The sequence below is a fragment of the Castor canadensis genome, chromosome 12, assembly GCF_047511655.1.
Source record: "Castor canadensis chromosome 12, mCasCan1.hap1v2, whole genome shotgun sequence".
In the NCBI taxonomy this organism is placed as follows: domain Eukaryota; kingdom Metazoa; phylum Chordata; class Mammalia; order Rodentia; family Castoridae; genus Castor; species Castor canadensis.
The window spans coordinates 74565727-74582511 of NC_133397.1; the positions used below are offsets into that span (position 1 = coordinate 74565727).

The following is a 16785-nucleotide window of genomic DNA, read 5'->3' on the forward strand; positions in this document are numbered from 1 at the left end:
AAGAAAAGTAGGAATGGAAGGAAAGTACCTCAACATTATAAAAGCTATATATGACAAATCTACAGCCAGCATTATACTTAATGGTGAAAAACTGAAATCATTCCCTCTGAAATCAAGAACAAGACAAGGATGCCCACTATCCCCACTCCTATTCAACATAGTACTGGAATTCCTAGCCAGAGCAATTAGGCAAGAAGAAGGAATACACATAGGTAAAGAAACTGTCAAAATATCCCTATTTGTAGACGATATGATCCTAAACCTTAAAGACCCAAAAACCTCTACTCAGAAGCTCCTAGACACCATCAACAGCTATAGCAAGGTAGCAGGATACAAAATCAATAAGGAAAAATCATTAGCATTTCTATATACTAATAATGAACAAACTGAGAAAGAATATATGAAAACAATTCCATTTACAGTAGCCTGAAAAAAAAATCAAATACCTAGGTATAAACTTAACAAAGGATGTGAATGACCTCTACAAGAAAAACTACAAAGTCCTGAAGAAAGATATTGAGGAAAGCTATAGAAAGTGGAGAGATCTACCATGCTCATGGATTGGCAGAATCAACATAGTGAAAAATGGCTGTACTCCCAAAAGCAATCTACATGTTCAATGCAATTCCCATCAAAATCCCAATGACATTCTTCAAAGAGATTCAAAAATCTACTATTAAATTTATTTGGAAACACAAGAAACCACAAATAGCCAAGGCAATACTCAGCAAAAAGAACAATGCTTATGGTATCACAATACCCAACTTCAAACTATATTGCAAAGCAACAGCAATAAAAACAGCATGGTACTGGCACAAAAACAGACATGAAGACCAGTAGAACATAATAGAGGACCGAGGATATGAAGCCACACAAGTATAACCAACTTATCTTTGACAAAGGTGCTAAAAATATATGATGGAGAAAAGACAGCCTCTTCAACAAAAACTGCTGGGAAAACTGGTTAGCAGTCTGCAAAAAACTGAAACTAGATCCATGTTTATCTCCCTATACCAGTATTAACTCAAAATGGATCAAGGACCTTAACATCAGACCCCAAACTCTAAAGTTGCTGCAAGATAGAGTAGGAAATACTTTGGAACTAATAGGTGTATTTCTCAATGGAACCCCAGCAGCTCAGCAACTAAGAGATAGCATAGACAAATGGGGCTTCATAAAACTAAAAAGCTTCTGCTTAACAAAAGAAATGTTCTCTAAACTGAAGAGACCACCCACAGAGTGGGAGAAAATATTTGCCAGCTACCCATCAGACAAAGGTCTGATAACCAGAATATATAGGGAACTCAAAAAACTAAACTCTCCCAAAATTAATGAACCAATAAAGAAAAGTACAAGTGAAATAAACAGAACATTCTCAAAAGAAGAAATTCATATGGCCAAAAAACACATGAAAAAATTCTCACCATCTCTAGCCATTAAGGAAATGCAAATCAAAACCACACTAGGATTCTACCTTACCCCCATTAGAATAGCCATCATTAGAAACACCACCAACAACAGGTGTTGGCGAGGATGTGAGGAAAAAGGAACTCTAATACACTGCTGGTGGAAATGCAAACTAGTACAATCGCTCTGGAAAAAAACATTTGGAGGCTTCTTAAAAATCTAAACATAGATCTGCCATTTGATCCAGCAATACCACTCTTGGGGATATACCCAAAGGAACGGGACACAAGTTACTCCTAAGGCACTTGCACCCCCATGTTTATTGCAGCACTATTCACAATAGCCAAGTTGTGGAAACAGCCAGGATGCCCCACAATTGATGAATGGATTAAGAAAATGTGGTATTTATTCACAATGGAATACTACTCAACAATGAAGAAGAATGAAATCTTATCATTTGCAGGTAAATAGATGGAACTGGAGAACATCATCCTGAGCAAGTTTAGCCAGGCCCAGAAGACCAAAAATCGTATGTTATCCCTCATATGCAGACTTTAGATCAAGGGCAAACACAACAAGGGGATTAGACTTTGATCACATGATGAGGCGAGAGCACACAAGGGAGGTACGAGGATAGGCAAGAAACCCAAAAAAAAAAAAGATACCATTTGATGTCCTCAATGCAAAGGACTAAAGCAGATACTTTAAAGCAACAGAGGCCAATAGGAGAAGGGGACCAGGAACTAGAGAAAAGGTTAGTTCGAGAATTAATTTAGAATGTAACACATTAGTACAGAAAAGCAATGCAAGTAAACTCCCTGTGTAGCTGTCCTTATCTCAACTAGCAAAAACCCTTGGTCTTTCCTATTATTTCTTATACTCTCTCTTCAACAAAATTAGAGATAAGGGCAAAATAGTTTCTGCCTGGTTTCAAGAGGGTGGGGGGAACAGGGAGAGGCCGGGGGGGAAGAAAGGGGGCGGGGAAAGAGGGGAGAAATGACCCAAACATTGTATGCACATATGAATAAAAGAAATTTTAAAAACTTAAAAAAAAAAGAAGGAAGACAAGTTATTATTTGAACATTGGTGGTGTATGGGAGATGAAGCAACTGGTGGAAATGCAAGGTTTGTATCACACACAAGAACCAAAAAAATCAGAATGTACCCATCTCTTTCGTTACCTCCATAAAATAAAATAACAGACTGTGTGTTGCTACACCAACAAAATGCTTTTGAACTGTGAATCTTATAAATCACTTCAAATTCATGAGCTGAAAAAATTAAGATAGATTAAATTATATGCTAAGTTATTATTAGGAGAAAACAAAAAGTGAGAATTGAGACAGATGAAGTAAAAGCAACACTACAAACTGAAGTAACTATCCTCAAAGAAGCATTTGGATATATGGAAAACCACACTGAATCAAAAGTTCAAAATTAAAAATAGAAATGGGGGGAAAGACAAAATCATCTCAGAAATGAAAACTAAGTTAAACAGTGCCCAAGGGAGATTGAACTCAAGTTAAATGTTTACATGAGCATAAGAAAGTACAGGAAAAAATAATGACATAGAAGAAAGACAGAAAAACAACTTTCAATGAGATGAAATAAGTAAGAAGGATTAAAAAGAAAATAATTGTAATAAAAAAGTCAAAGAACAAAATATATATATATATATACATATTTTCTGAAGGAGAACAAAACAAGGAACAAACATAAGTGTAGTCCACAAAAAGAAAATTTGAATCTATATATTAAAAGCGCCTACCAAATGCCTTGGAAAATTGATCCAGAACAATTAGCTCTGCGATGTAACCTCTTAAAACTATTATATTTTAAAGCTAAAGAAAAATCACTCGAGATTTCAAAGAAAAATTATCAAATAACTTATGTAGTTAAGTGAGTTCAACTATCATCAGACTTCTTTAAAACAACATAGAAAGCAAATCAATAATAGAATAGAATTTTTAAGACTCTCATGGGAAGAAAGTGTGAATCAAAAATTTTTATCTAGCAAAGCTAGTCCTTTACACATAAGGCTACAGAAAAACAGTTTTAAATATGCAGGTGCCCAGGGAATTTGCTACTGACCAGGAATCTACACAAGATGAGTTCCACTCAACTAAGAAAGAGGTAATTTTAGGGGGAAAAAACCCAATGGTGAGTATTTGATGTAACTTTAACTATAGATCTGTGTAAACCTAAAACAAAGGCAGAGATAGGATGAGAAACTAATATATAAATGAAGTATATTCAAATAAATTAGAAATTAAGTGACTATAAAAAAACAAAGGGAAAAAAAAGAATAAAAGGAAAATAGAATATTTGTAGATTGATACAGAGGTAATTGGTGGGAATTAACAAATATTACTAAAAACCAACAAATCAAATCCTGGAAGGTTAATGAGGAAACAGATGACTAGTGATATTTTTTAAAAGATCTCACACAGAGAAAGAAACACAAAGGAATGACAAAACATTTTAAAATATGACCAAGTTAAGACCAAATATATCAGCAGTAAAAATGTGAATCAATCCATCTATAATAACAAAAAGATTTTTAACTTGACTCACAAAACAAGACAATGTGTTCACTGTGAGAGAGAAATGTGAAGCAATGTGACTCAGAAAGGCTAAAATGAAGGGATGCCCAGTGGTGTAGACACAAATATCAACAAGAAACCGGGAGTTCAGGTCCTGTGTCGGAGAGCTCCAAACCATCCCCACATGCCATGACTTGCTAGGGAGACTCACAGGACCCAGCATATAGTTGTACTGTGGCTTTGATTGATCACAGTGAAAGAATATGAAGCAAAGTCAGCACAAAGGAACAGGCCTGTGGTAGGGGATCCAGGGGAAAACAGGCTCAGCGCTTCCAGGTGTTCTCTCCAGTGGAGGCACACAGAACCACTTAACACCCCCAGCAATGAGTTGTGACAACACATGTGAAATACAGTTCAGCATGGAAGCTCACTGCCCAGGTTGTTATTGTTGATGGCCATAAAGAAACTCTGACCCAAAATGCTAGACTCCTAGAAGGAAAGCTGATGCTCAGCTCAGCATAAATCATGTTGTTTTCACAAACAATTCAGGCACAGTAAGCCACTCTTCCCAGTGAGGGAATGATGGGAACCCTTCTGAAATTTAAGCTTTCAAATGCTGGGCAAAGGCCAACATTACAAGCAGGCTTTCCTAAGCAAAACAGTTTTAGGCCAGCTATGTTAACTCTTTTCTGCACACATCAATATTAGAGTAGAGTTTAAGTCAATAAACATTAAATATGACATAAAGCAAAAAGATAGCATGAAACATAAATGGAACATAAGTAAGAACACTTAACACACAATTCTCATTATAAGGAAGACCAAGTAGAAAAAAAAAAGTAAGGTTATAGACAACTTAACCAACACAATCAATGAGAAATGTCAAGATAATAATCACTAAAACAGGAAAAAACACTAAAAGTCCTAAAAGATTACATTATAGACATTTATTAAAATAAACTTTAAACCTAGAAAAAAATTAAGGAAACAAGTTTACTAAAATTGGCCACAATAGAAATAGATATCTTGCCAGTATCCATAGGAAAAAAAGAGGAAATTAGGCCTTACAAAAAGCACCAAGCCCAAGTGGGTTCATGAAGGAACGTTATCAAATGTTAAAGACCAAATATTTACAATGCTACATAAGTTGTTGTAGAAATACTGAAAATGCTTGGATGAAAAAACCCTCCATAACAGCAACAAAGATGGCAATGTATTTAGGAATAACCTAATAAGAAATGATAAAAATACATACATAGAAAACTTTCAAGTATTTTGTTTGAAATTTTCTAGAATATGCAAAAATAGAATCAGATAAATGTTCTTAAATGGGTCAATTCCTTTCTATGTTAATTTATGAGTTTAATACATGCCAATAAAAATATTAATAAGCTTTTTGCAGAGCTAATCAAGTTTGTAATATAACTATTATGTAAAAATAGACATGCAAAAATCACTAGAAAAGCCATGAAGTGTACTAAGTTACTAAATATTAAGTATTAATATTATTACTCTACAACTAAAAGAGTGTAGTACTATCCCATTAATAGACATCAGACCTGTGGACTAAAAACTAGAAACCCAGACACACATCCAAGTACTTAGAGAAATTTATCAAATGAAAAATATAATATCTCCAATCAGTAAGACAAATATGGACTTTTTCATAGATGGACCTGGGACAAATGATTAGCTATATTGACTAGATGAAATTAGACCCATATCCAGCATTTACATAAAAATAATGAATCAGGTTTTTAAAACTAAAACTATATAAGTGTCAGAAGAAAGCATGAGTAAATTATTCTATAATCTTGTTCATAAAAAAAGATCATGCTTATGTCTGACTCAAAACCAGAGGAAATAATAGAACAAATTGATAAGTTTGATACATAAAGATTTTAAAAAGCTTTGCACAAGGCTAAAAAAACTCACAAAGTAAAAATACAATTACAAGCTGGAAAAATCTATTTTCTATTATATATCATAACTAAGGGCTAATATTCCTTACACCTAAAGAACTCTTGCAATGGGAAACAGGGAGGAGAACAAAACTAGGTAGAAGAATGGTCAAAATGAGTGGGAGAAAATTCACTAAAAAGTAGCTTCACAACATATAAAAAAAATTCTACATCTCTCATGATAAAAATGCAAATTATGACAAAGCTGAGCTTATAATTCTCAAGTGTCAGATTAGCTTTTGAACACAGTAGTTTGACCATATTCCTTTAGGGTACCAGTAAATATTGGAGTATCGTTAGTAGGCTCTGTTTTTTATAGTGGTATGAGAGCATTAGCATCTCTGAAATTACTTTCTGTATATTCTGAAGAACAGCAACTAACTAAACATACTGTGGATAATGGAGTGAGGTTACTTAACCCAAGGGAGTTACGATAGGGAAGGAAGAAGGCTAGAATGAATTTGACAGCCTTGAATTGGGAAAGATGAACTGTTTAGTCTCCCAAATGATTTAGAGTGAAATGATTTGTCTATAGAAAGAATGATAAAGCGAATATGGTAAATTGTTAAAATTTAGGAAATTTCGATGATGGATATATGGACTTATTTGTATGGTTCCAACACCTTTACTGTGAGTCAGAAATTATCTTAAAATAAAGAAGGTTTTAAATCATAGTTTTAATATTAGTGGACCTTTCCATCATAGGCCTTATTATGTTTCTGTCATCTGCCTGATGGCAGACATATCAGAGACACTGTTAAATCAGCTCAACAGAGATGTAGCTTTACACAGTTACTTTTTCATCAGTTTTTAATACAAAGAAACAGCAACATTCTAGATTACTTAGGAGCCTATCAAAAGAAAAAAATGAATAACCAAACATAGACATACAGGGTGTATACTATGCCTACCCACTGTAAAGCATGACTTTGAGCCACTTTTCCCTAGCACTGCTTGTGTTGGGTTTGTTACACTAATTGTCTCTCTGAGACAAATTGTGCATTTGCAAGAAGTCTTGGTAAGAGATTTAAGGGGGAGGTATAAAGTGCAGCCTATGAGTCTTGGCCCAAGGCTAACAACCAACAAATCCTAACTGCCTTTCAGAGGCCTTGAACACATGATAATATACATTGAATACAGGTATTAAAGTGGCTGGAATAATTAGAAATGATTATCTTGGTTTGAAAAATTAACTTTATGGGGAAAGAGAGGTTAGAGCCAAATTTAAGAGAAGTAAGGAAAATGGGGTTTTTTGCTGCTGTTGTTGCTTTGTGGTACTGGCTTTTGAACTCGGGGTCTCATGCTTACTTAGGCAGGCACTCCATCACTTAAGCCACCGCCCTTTTTTGCTTCAGTTATTTTTCAGATAGGTTTTCACATTTTCTGGGCTAGCCTCAGACTATGACCCTCCTACCGATGGCTTTCCATATAGTGAATCACAAGCATGCACCACCATACCAGCTTACTGATTCTGATAGGGTTTCTCTAACTTTTTGCCCAGGCTGGCCTCAAACCTGGATCCTCCTATCTCTGCCTCACAAATAGTTGAGGTTACAGGACAGGCAAAGGTTTTCATTAGGGGAAAAGAGGAAGAACATTTTGGAATAAGAAACTGTTCAGTGCAGAGGATTCAACAGTAAGATTAAGCAAGTGATTTTGTAGGCATGCTAAACAGTTTTGCCTTTGCTCAAAAATATTTCAACTAAGACATAAAGTTTGCAGTTTAGGAAACAGAAATTGTCTCTCTGCCATATGTTTAACTAGTGATATGTAAGTTCACCATGAAGCAGAATAAAAACCTGCAAGTGTTCTTCCTTCCTTTCAATCACAAGGAATAATTTTTCAAAGGCCACACTAAGATGGATTCTTTTGAAACTATTAAGTGCTCCGTGACATAAGGATGGCATCTTTCCTCACTCATGTATCCCAAGTGAAAGCATCCTGTTAGCCATAGAGAAACCCTGTGTGTGTGTGTTTATACTGAATTAAATTCTGCTTAAGAGAAACTTAGTTTTCTTTGTCTTTGCTTATAACATTTAGGAAACCATTCATGCAGCATTTGGGTCTGCCTACTTATATGCAGCTACATTTAAAAAGTTCCAGATATTCTACAAGGAAAATGAAAGTCTTGATTTACAAGCTCTTAAACTTCAGGAACCGGGTAAGTTTTCCATGTCCTTAATAATTATTTCTATGCAGATGCAAAGGTTTACAATCGTCTAGGTTTCTCTTTGGTGGTGTTAAATGACAGAAATAGTAGCCCAAAAAAGTCCCAACAAAAAATAAGAATATTCAATTCTAGGTTATTTTCCATACAATTACTTTTTCCCTTTATCTTTACTTGGTACTACTATTTTATTTCAGGAAATTATGGAAAGCACTTTCCATAATTGTACTCTGTAATAAGGCTGTATGATTTGTCCATGGTAAAGGTATATATATATATATATATATATATATATATATATATATATATACACATACATACTTATATATATATATATACACACATACATACTTATATATATATATATATATATATATATATATATATACACACACATACATACTTCTGCAGTTTCCATTAAATAAGATTTATGTAACTTTTTCTATCTCAAGAATTTGAGTTGCTCTTTTTTTTTTCATGACTCTTAGTCATGAAATTAAGCCCAGGGAAAAATTATTTTGTTAGACTTAATATCTTTAACAAAAGAAAATAATCTAAAATATCCAAGTAAGATTTCAGGCAAGAACATTCTCAGATGAAAATGAAGTCTATATTATCTCTTATTACCATTTAAAAACATGAACAACATTCGTATTCTTTTTTATTTTATGAATTAGCTTTATGGCTTTATTTTTTGTACTCAGAAATAATCACTTTGATACTTTGCCTTATGTGCTAGCATTCATGTTTTCTGTTTTTCTTTCAACTTTTTATTTTTATTATGCTAAAGTATTTTAAAATAAACATTCCATCTCTAAGTTAAATAATTCATAAGCATGTCATAAAAACATCTTTCTATAGAACCAAAATAAAAATATCACACCTCCTAAAAAATACAGCAACAATTCCTTCATTATTTGGTGAACTGTTAAATAATTGTCAAGCTTATTTCATACTCCCCAAATAAAGCAATTTCCAGATGGCTTAGCCCAGGATCTAGTGCAAGAGTAGATATTTTATCTGGTTGTTTTGTCCCTTAACTTTCAGAAATCTGAAACAAACTGTACTTTTCGAGATACTAATTTGTCAGAGACACCAAAGTAGGGCCCCAAATTAGAAACAAACAAAAAAATGAGATAAACCTACTTCCACTGTTTTTTCACAACACTCACACTGAGTGTGAACTGCAGTGAACTGGCAGGGCGTGAGGACATGATGCCTCTCAGGCCATGCGTACCATCATGGTCACAGTAAGGTGTGGAGCCTGGCATTGCAGCACACAATTTAATCAATAAGATCTTCTAAATTCGTTAGTTTCTGAGAGATCAAGAGGTTACAGGGGTTGAAATGACAAGCATGAGTTTGGAGATGTATGTGCATTAGAAATAACTGGTTTGGGTCAGTGGTATGATAAAAAGGTATTTAAGGATAATCAGGCTTCCAACTGGTTCCAGGTGGGTAAGAGAAGGGGAAAAATGGAGGCAGAAAGATTATCAAAATGAAACTGCAGCATATGCCAGATGCAAATTGACAAATGTGTTAGCCGTGATGTGAGGAGAAAGAATGGTGCAGAGATGTTGGGAAGAGGGATGGAAATAACTTTAGCAATTTTTGAGTTCGTTTGTTTCAAATTTTATTGTGAAGATCCTCAAAATGCTTTACTTTCAGGTACTATGTAGGGCAGAGAATGCTTAGATAAAGTCCAACCTAACTCTAGAATCTGCTCTGTTTTAGGTTAGATCCTCTGAGGCAATTTTGGGCATACCTCAGAGATATCGTGAACTCTGTTCCAAAGCACTGCAATAAAGTGAATATCGCAATAAAGCAAATCAGAACTTTTGTTTCCTAGTGTATATAATAGCTGTGCTTACAGTGCAGTGCAGTCTATTAAGTGTGCAGTAGCATTATGTCTAAAAACAATGTATATACCTTAAGTTAAAAATACTTTATTGCTAAAAATGCTAGCAATAATCTAAGCTGTTAGAAAATGGCACCAGTAGACTTCCTCAAAGCACGGTTGCCACAAGCTTTCATTTGTTAAAAACACAGTATCTGTAACATTCAATAACGTGAAGCATAATAAAACAAGGCATGCCTGAGAAGTTATTTTCATCTCTCATCTCAATAGAAGCCAAAAAACATGTTTATGCTATAAAATATTGTTTTTTATTACAAAAACAAAATATTATAAAGCATTGTTAATTAAAATTTTAGAATTATATGATACTCTAGAAATGGATAACAGTATAAATACATATATACATTTATTAATCCAATGTATTATAATATATTTTATTATGATCCCTTGAAATCTAATATGATAAATTTTATATTTTATGTGAATTGTTTTATGTAGATGTCCAGTTCTTTAGTGACCAACTAGAAAAATATCACAAACAGCACAAGGATGCCATAGCTCTAAAACCAACCAGAAATGTAGGATTGTTGCTCATTGATACTAAGCAGCTAAAAGAAAAACTAATTCCATCACCTTTGCGATGCTTGGAGGTAACTGTGAACTAAGAAAAATTTTAATTATGTTCTCTACAATTATTTCATGATTTTTCTACTGTGAAAAAACTTAATTTTCTTTTATTGCAAATATTGAAGTTAACATAATACTAATCTGTTAAAAAGAAAATTATACATATAATTAGAGTAAGTTCAGTTTCAACAAGCATTTTTTAATAATTATTGACTTGATTTATTTTTTTCCATACTACATTTTAATAGGAAACAAAAAACACTTAAGGGATAAATACACATATATCACATACTGTAAAAACAAAATTGTAACGAAATCAATGCAAAATCCTTTAGGGATTCTGAAGAGGTAATGAACCCATTATCAACGAGCATTTTTTGAGGTTAAACAGAGCACCTATTTATTTCATATTTGGCAGTGTTGGTAATGTCAGAGACACTTAATTATTATTATATTATTATTATTATTACTATTATTATTTAAATATATGTGTATGCTTTATTTGCACTGTATTCACCCTCTTACCCCTTTCCTCACCACCTCCCTCCTCTCACTGGTGCAACCCCTCCCTTCCATAACCTTTTCCTCCTCCTGTTCTCCAATTTTGTAGGAGGAAAAACATAAAAGATAAAAAGAGAAACATGGCATTTTTGCTAGTTTCCTTCCCTTGCCCTATCCCTCCCATGCATGGTCTTCCCTTAATGTGACCTGGACCCCATAATATTGCTGTCATTTGTTTTAGGTCTACAATCTGCATATGAGGTAGAACATGCAGCTTTTGGTCTTCTGAGCCTTGCTAACTTTTTTCACTTAAGATGATGTTCTCTACTTCCATCCATTTACCTGCAAATGACAAAATTTTATTCTTCTTTGTGGCTGAATAACATTCAATTGTATATAAATACCACATTTTCTTAACCCATTCATCATTAGTGGGGCATTGTGGCTATTTCCATAGCTCAGCTATTGTGAATAGCACTATAATAAACATAGGTGTGCAGGTGCCTTTGTTGTAACTTGACTCACATTCCTTCGGGCATATCCCTAGGAGTAGTATTGCTGGATCATATAGCAGTTCTATTTTTAGTTTTTTGAGGAGCCTCCATACTGTTTTCCATAGTGGTTGTACTAGCTTACATTCCACCAGCAGTGTATGAGGGTTCCTTTTTCCCCTGCATCCTTGCCAACATTTGTTGTTGGTTGTGTTCTTGATGATAGCAATTCTAACAGAAGTGAGTTGGAATCTTAGTGTGGTTTTGATTTGCATTTCATTTATGGCCAGGGATGGTAAGCATTTTTTCTACATGTTGTTGGCCATTTGGACTTCTTCCTTTGAAAAAGTTCTGTTTAGTTCAGTTCCCATTTCTTTATTGAGTCACTGATTTTTTGGGAGTTTAGCTTTTTGAACTCCCTGTATATTCTGGTTATCAATTTCTTGTCTGACGTATAGCTCACAAAGATTCTCTCCCATTTTGTGGGTGGCCTCTTCAATTTAGAGACCATTTCTTTTGTTGTGCAGAAGCTTTTTAATTTCATGTAGTTCCATTTGTCAATCCTTTCTCTTAGTTCCTGAGAAAGTCCTTACCTATGCCTATTGCTTCCAGTGTATTCCCTGCTCTTGCCTGCTAGTTCAAGGTCAACAAACATTTTTGGGCATTACTATATGCTGAGCCAAAAAAAATTGAATTCAAACTTGCTTAAGCACCAGAAAATGTATGGGTTTATATACCTAAAATGTCCAGAGATTGAGTAGATAATCAGGTAGTTTTATCTAGTGACCCATTGGTACCAAGGACTCGGTTTCTTTCATTTTCCTTTTTGGACCCTGATGTGTCATTTTCCGTCGTAAGGCACACATTCCCCAACATTTGTGAAATGGTTGTTGAAAGCTCCACAAGCTAGTTATTTCTGTTTGTAAACAAATAAAAAGAAGGAGATATTGGGGCTCTGAGTACACAATCTCTCTTAGTCATAAACATAAATCCCAGGCCTCTTTCTGATTGGATCAGCTAAGGTCAGAAGTCTACCCTAATACAATCTCTTTAAGCCAAAGAAAGCCATGCTTGTGTTTGTCTAGCGATCAAGGGGACTCTGTTTCTGAAGGAGTGATCAATTTCCTCTCAGTCACAGGGCTACCGCCCCAACAAGAAAGGAATGGAATTGATGCTGGGGAGGGCAGCACAATGTCCATGGGACAAAGAAGGAGACAGCATATTTGCAAAATATCAGAACATGTAGGCAAACCTATTTTTGCTCTTGAAATGATGTTCAAGATCTGGCCTTTCTTTTGGTTCTTTTGATAGCAATAATTTAATAAGAAAATTTCCCTTCACACAGACTGATGTTTCCAGCACCTACTGATTTAACAGATGCCCAATTAGAACTTGTTTAAAATATGTAAAAAAAAAATTCGTATTCATTTTAATAATGTTTATAACTCATGTTTTCTTTTTCTTAGGTGCTAAGTTCTATGCTTCCTCGTTTAAGCAAGAAAAAAGTAGATGCCATTATCTCTGAGGCACAAGATGCAGAGTATAAACTTGAATTTATTCCAAGTACTACAATAGAATATGTTAATAGCTTAGTATTTCTTGATGAAATTCAGGAACGGGTGAGTTTATTATCTAATATAACTCAGTATTCCAGACCTTGTAATAGGAAGGAAGATATATAATAAGAAAAAATGAGAGGCTAAGGGTCAAAAATCAGCTGTCAAAATATCAGAAATACTTTAAGACAAAGTAAATGGATGTCCCACATCACAGAAATAATGCCAGCTAACACTTATGAAACTCTTAAAACTACTCAGGTATTATATTACATTTTAACATGCAATCATTTTTATTCCTCACAAAAACTTGAAAAGTATGGATCATTTTTATCCTCATTCTAAAGATGAGGAAACAGAGACTAAAATAGGCTATGTTGTTGAAGATCACAGAACTTGTATGAGTTAAAGCTAGAATTTAAATTGGGGTATTTTTATTTATTTTGTTGTTGTTGTTTTACTCTTTATTTTTTTTATTATTTTATTATTCATATGTGCATACAAGGCTTGGGTCATTTCTCCCCCCTGCCCCCACTCCCTCCCTTACCACCCACTCTGTCCCCTCCCTCTCTCCCCCACCCCCTCAATAACCAGCAGAAACTATTTTGCCCTTATTTCTAATTTTGTTGTAGAGAGAGTATAAGCAATAATAGGAAGGAACAAGGGTTTTTGCTGGTTCAGATAAGGATAGCTATACAGGGCATTGACTCACATTAATTTCCTGTGCGTGTGTGTTACCTTCGAGGTTAATTCTTTTTGATCTAACCTTTTCTCTAGTTCCTGGTCTAAATTGGGGTATTTTTAATGCAAATCTGATATTCTAAACTACTATTTGCTGTAATTCTAATTTTAATGAATGGTAATAGAATTATAATCCTGATATTAGTCATAATGGAAGTTGTAACCCTTAACTTATATTCACATAATAGTCAGGAACCTTTCTGTCCAGAATGGAAGAAACCCAACTCAGACTAGCTTAAGTGGGGGTTTGGGGTAGGGAGTAAACAGTAGATATGGGGACTCAAATGATGCAAATACAGGGGTCAGGTCTCTCTCTCTCTCTCTCTCTGTCTCTCTCTCTCTCTCTCTCTCTCTCTCTCTCTCTCTCTCTCTCACACACACACACACACACACACACACACACACACACACAAACACATACACACACAAAAAAAATCATTTGTCTCCCCTGCTTTTTTTCTCTCTGGAAACTTGGTTTCATCCTCTCAGTCTCTTCTCTGTGACCACCAATCTTGCATTTGGTTCCAAAAGTCAGTTTTACATTAATAAAGTTTCATTCCTATCAGTTTGGCATTGAAATAGAGATAAATTACTTTCTTAACTATTGAAGACTGATGAAATGTTACAAATTTAAAATATAAACTAAATGAAATAAGTCATTAAAAACCTAGGAGTTTGTTTATATTATTAGCAGAATACTATTTTACATGCTCACAAAATTAGCCATTTTGTTATTTCAACAACAGCATCTTTTCAAAGGGGCAGATCATTGTGGTTTTCTTCAGAGTTGCTTATACATCATTCCAGGAGTCTAAAGATGCCAAACATTTATCATTATTTGTATTAATTACATTTAGACAAATAGCCCAAACCCCATAGTGTCCCCATTTAAGTTTCATGGAACCCCCTTCGACCCCATCCAGAGTGTAACTAGGCTTAGGAACTGACCAGAACTAGAATAGGACAACTATAGGAAGGAATCCTAGGTCAATTACCTGTCTCATCTCATCTATGCCTCTCAGAGGAGCAGCTGTTCTCCCTTGCAGACAGGCTGCTACTTCTTCATTCTACAGTAGTGAACATGGCCACCCAGAAGCTACCAAGTGATGACTGCAAGTTGAATTAGCCACCAAGAGAGACAGATAATCTCTCTCTTCCCATATTGATTCTAAATGTCTGATAAATGGATTCAGGTCCTTTCTTCAGTTTTATAAACTGTCAGGAAGGTAAATAACACATTTAATCAATATTTGAAGAAGATAGAATGTTATCACTGTGTGGTTCCAAAACAGGAAGTTACTGCACCATTCAGAAAAAAACAGACATTGTCCCATCTCCAGGAAGTTTTTTTGCTTTCTGGGTGTTGTGTTGGGAAAACAGCTTACCTTGGAGAGATTCTCTGCACAGAGAACAGCTTCGTATGGAACCTCATTCATTCAGTCAGCAAATTCAGTGAGCACCAGTTAGCATGGTATAGGATTGCAACAATAAGTAAACCTGCTTTAGAGGAGCTCAGAGTCTAGAATGAAAGCAGTTATGGTATAATAAGTAGAAAGAGTAGATAATCTGGTAGGGACCAGGGAGTTTGTGGTCACTCTTACCTATGGGTACAAAAAACTTTGTGGAGGATGGGCATTTAAGCTATGTCTCAAAGTACACCAGACATTCAGGCAGGCACTCCTGGGAGATGGAAAACCATGCACAAAGACATGAGACACAATGATAAATTCAGAATTTGGCAATTGGTTTGCTTTGAAGAAAGGGTACTTCGTTCAGAAAGCTGATGAACTGTGTGCGCACTAAAGCAATATTTTCTTTTTATTGACATGTTAAGTTGTACATGATAAGATGTTTCATACATGCACATATTGTACTGTAATTATATTCACCCCCTCTATCACTCTTTCTTTTCTCCCACCTCCTTTTCCCTTCTCTTTTAACATCCCTAATAGTTCCCCATTTACTTTCATGACCTTGATTGTCTCATTGTTTTGTTTTGTTTTCCCCTGGCTTCCATGAATAAAGGAAAACATGCTATGCTTATCTTTGTGGAGTGTCTTATTTCACTTAACATTCTCCAGTTCCATCCACTTTCTAGAAAATGACATAATTTCATTCTTCTTTATAGATGAATAAAACTCCATTGTGTATATATTACACATTTTTTTAATCTACTCGATATGTATATCAAATCTAAATCTTCTAGTGGAGTCTTTAGGGTTTTTTAAGTGTAGAATCATGTTGTCAACCAATAAGGAATGTTTGATTTCTTACTTTTCTGTTTGTATCCCTTTTATTTCTTTCATTTGTCTTATTGCTTGACCTAAAAATTGAAGCACTATATTTAATAATAGTAGTGATAATGGACATGCTCATCTCATTCCTGATTTTAGGGAAAATGCTTTCAGTTTTTCCCTACTCAGTGTAATGCTGGCTATGTATTTGTTATATATAGTTTTTATTATGTTGAGGGATGAACCTTCTAGTCCTAGTTTCTTCAGGGCTTTGGATTTTTTTCAAAGGTCTTATCTGTGTCTGTTGAGATGATTCTGTGATTCTTGTCCTTCTGATTATATGCTGTATTATGTTTATCAATTTCCATACATTGAACCAGCCTTGCATTCCTGGAATGAAACCAACTTGATCATGATGTATGATCTTTTTAATGTATTATTGAATTTAGTTTGCAAATATTTTATTGAGAATTTTTGCATCAATGTTCACCAAAAAAATTGACTTTTACTTTTCCTTTTTTGTTGTCTCCTTATCTGGTTTTTGTATTGGAGTAACACTATCTTCACAGAATGAGTTTGGAATTGTTGGTATTTTGTGGAATGTTTTGAGGAGCATTGGTGTTATTTCTTCATTAAAGGTCTGGGAGAATTCAGCGGTGACATCATCCAGTCCTGGGTTTCCTTTGTGGGTAGATTTTT

The 16785-nt window shown here is 34.6% G+C and overlaps 1 protein-coding gene across 1 annotated transcript in view; it reads left to right on the plus strand.

Annotated features, from left to right (window-relative positions):
* The window catches only part of Dnah6 (dynein axonemal heavy chain 6), a 260955-nt gene that overhangs the window by 48070 nt on the left and 196100 nt on the right, over positions 1-16785 (plus strand). Inside the window, exons 12-14 of the mRNA XM_074050092.1 lie at positions 7952-8072; positions 10435-10586; positions 13022-13174. Of these exons, the coding sequence (XP_073906193.1) occupies positions 7952-8072; positions 10435-10586; positions 13022-13174 (426 nt within the window). The remainder of the gene's footprint in view (positions 1-7951; positions 8073-10434; positions 10587-13021; positions 13175-16785) is intronic.